The sequence below is a fragment of the Opisthorchis viverrini genome, assembly GCF_000715545.1.
Source record: "Opisthorchis viverrini unplaced genomic scaffold opera_v5_1546, whole genome shotgun sequence".
NCBI lineage: Eukaryota > Metazoa > Platyhelminthes > Trematoda > Opisthorchiida > Opisthorchiidae > Opisthorchis > Opisthorchis viverrini.
In genome coordinates, this window is record NW_008753476.1 from 1 (window position 1) to 2,843 (window position 2,843).

Genomic DNA, 2,843 nt, shown 5'->3' on the forward strand with positions numbered 1-2,843 from the left:
ACCATCCTACCCGATTGACCACGCTTAAATTTGCGCTACTGAAAAAGAATGAGTAGTTATATCGTCTGATGTTGAATTGCCTAGTGGCCACGGCTTGGTATTTCGGATCAGTGGAGCTCTAAATACATCACCTACCTGACCCTCCGTAGAAGTGAACTCTTCTGGTTGAAGACACCAAAGTCTTTTCACAAGGCTAGCTGGTTTGGTGCATTGTAGGGACTGTGATGGGTCGTTGTGATCAATGATGGGTTCCCGCTCGACTGGACAACCTGGCGAATTAAACCATTCGCGTAACTCTCGAACACGGCGTAGCTCTTCATCACCGAACTATCAAAAGAAAATAGCATACAATACTGAAAATCACTGGAAGACTCATTATTAGTCTGGTCGACACTTAATAACCATCAGGTTAACATAACTAGAGAAACGTCTCTTGGTTTCAAGTCGATTCAAGCGTGGATTTATGTGTAACTATGTGGTGGTGAAATTTCCCTACCCGTAACTTATATGACACGGAAACAAGACATGGTGAATACACCACAGAATGCTTGGACTACATAAGCTAAGAACAGTTAACATTCACAATAGCTGAATTGGATGATGCAGTTTCAGTAAACAGTAACTCATTTCGGGGAGCCTATTGATTGTAACTCGCCTTAATCAGCAATTGTCTGCGCTGGGGTTAGCCGGCACCTTGGATGTAGCCACCTAGGTATGGCTATATGTCTCAAGGCACATGTAAACATCAACCAAAGAATAGATGAATTGGCATGCGCCATAGGCAGACTGCAGACTCCGCGGTTCATAAGCGGGCTTAAGTGTTGATCCAAGTTTGCATTTGATTACCTCGATGACAGCGTCAATCCTAGTCCGGCTTACTAGCAAAAACAGTTCTGATTAGGTCTGCATGTAGGCGGCGAAAACACCTCCAAACCATCAAATTAAACGTGACTGGAGTGGTTGATCGAGTCGGCCGATACCAAAACACCATTAATGCTCATGTACTGAATAGATTCCCAAAACATGGAGATTGGGAGTACCTGAGACACACATCACAAACGGGTCTGATGACAGACTGGTCGATGTCGACTTCCACCTTCCAGTCCATTTCTTTGCTGCGCCACAATGTACATTTCAGTTGTCGGTACTCAATGTGGACATTATCCGAATGAGACGTAAGTTCGTGTTCAGCTTGACGTTTCGGAAGAATTCTTAGACTGAGGTAGCTGAACTCTCAAATATTCCCCAACGCCACTTGGCTTATAATAAATGACCTACGATAGTTAAGTGCTGATGGAGAAACTACTTCGGCTTTTGAAACACATTTGTGGCTCTGGGGGAGGAGCACACTGAAGGATTCCATCGGTGACATGCACTGAGGACATCTATGTGACTCCCGAACTCAAGATCGGTGATCTATACTTTCTGTCCGATCTCCACTGTGGTGTTCGAACTCGACCTATCCACATCGACTTCCCCTGTCTAGGGTTGGGCAGTCTGATAGCATCCCAGCTCTCTTGCTTCCTCCGGGCGGCATTGCAGCTAAGCACCGAAAGGGTGTGACCGCTAAACGATTTATGTTTTGATATTCTAGTGGTTCTGTCTGAAATTTGCCGGCCGGAATTACCACTTTCCGTAATTCTATGGCCCATTTAATTTTGCTCTTTTCGACGCGCGCTAATCTCAGGGACGGCCCCTCCACGAACTGTCTTTTAACGGAGACGGCGATCCACTGAAGCATATATCAAATCCAGTGTGAATTGGGGAATAGTATGCTGCGATTTTTCCCCTCGGTATGTATGAAGCTACACTTCTCTTGAGTTCGACTCATTAGTTTCGCATGCAAGATGTGGGTTGGTCCAGCAAAAGCTTCCAAGCAATTCGGTCTGGCCTCTCTGGGGTAAAGAACAGAAAGCCAGCGTGAGAATTTAGAAAACTACAAAATGCAAAGACATGGAGTGAAATTAAGGCTGTAGCTGTCTTATCTTACTTGAATTTGATTCAGCATTATTGAAAGAACACGGTCATTGTCAGTAATGGACCAAACACTTCTACCACGTAATTACAAAAAAACAAGCTAAATGAATGCACAGACAGCCTAAAACTAATTTACAATGTAGTATATCCATACAATCTTGCAACTAATACAATGCTACTGTTTCTCCTGAATTCGACTTTGGTCGACGAACCAAAATGTATTAGGTTCGTTGCATTGTTATGAGCATCTGTTTACCATACGTGACAATCACACCAGAGACCGCGGATTTGGAGCAGCAGTACAAAGCGGTCTAGCTGTCATCAAAAAAGACAGGAAGGGAAGATTACAGGCGGGTGCTCAAAGGTTGTTTGCATGTATCACTGAAACCAGGAAATTGTTCCTATGGTACAGGAAGTATGTTTAATTCTGCGAATGTATGAAACTAAGAAAAGGCGCTAATACGCAAGAACCTTCCGAATCTGATATAACATGTAGATCTGTAAAAATTGAGAATTTCTAGTTAAAAGAACTTACACTACAACTAGCCTTCGAAGTACGAGGGATCAGCGGATCGGAAGTGCTCCCGGAGAACACAGTGGCTGAAAAGCCAACAGTGCCATAGCCACAACCTTGAAATTCACCACGAAATTCCTTCACTATAAGCCGGTGCATCACGATCACATCACCGACGCACTGAACCTGCCGTCCAAAGGAATGCGTGAAATAGATTTTTAATTGAGGTAATAGCCTGATTAGGGCGGGAGACTCCAACGCATCAATGAACACATACACTCACAACGGATTTATCAAGTGACACTCATTATTAAAAATGGGGGGAAAATATTCAGACTCTGTCATCTACGGA

At 43.9% G+C, this 2,843-nt stretch overlaps 1 protein-coding gene across 1 annotated transcript; it reads right to left on the bottom strand.

The window, feature by feature from the left end:
- Positions 1–135: 135 nt before the first annotated feature.
- On the bottom strand, positions 136–2,650 carry T265_15873 (hypothetical protein; the record flags this gene model as incomplete). The annotated part of the gene is made up of 2 exons (XM_009179277.1): positions 136–327; positions 2,513–2,650. Coding segments are annotated over 2 exons (330 nt in total), but the record flags the coding sequence as incomplete, so codon positions are not given.
- Positions 2,651–2,843: the final 193 nt, after the last annotated feature.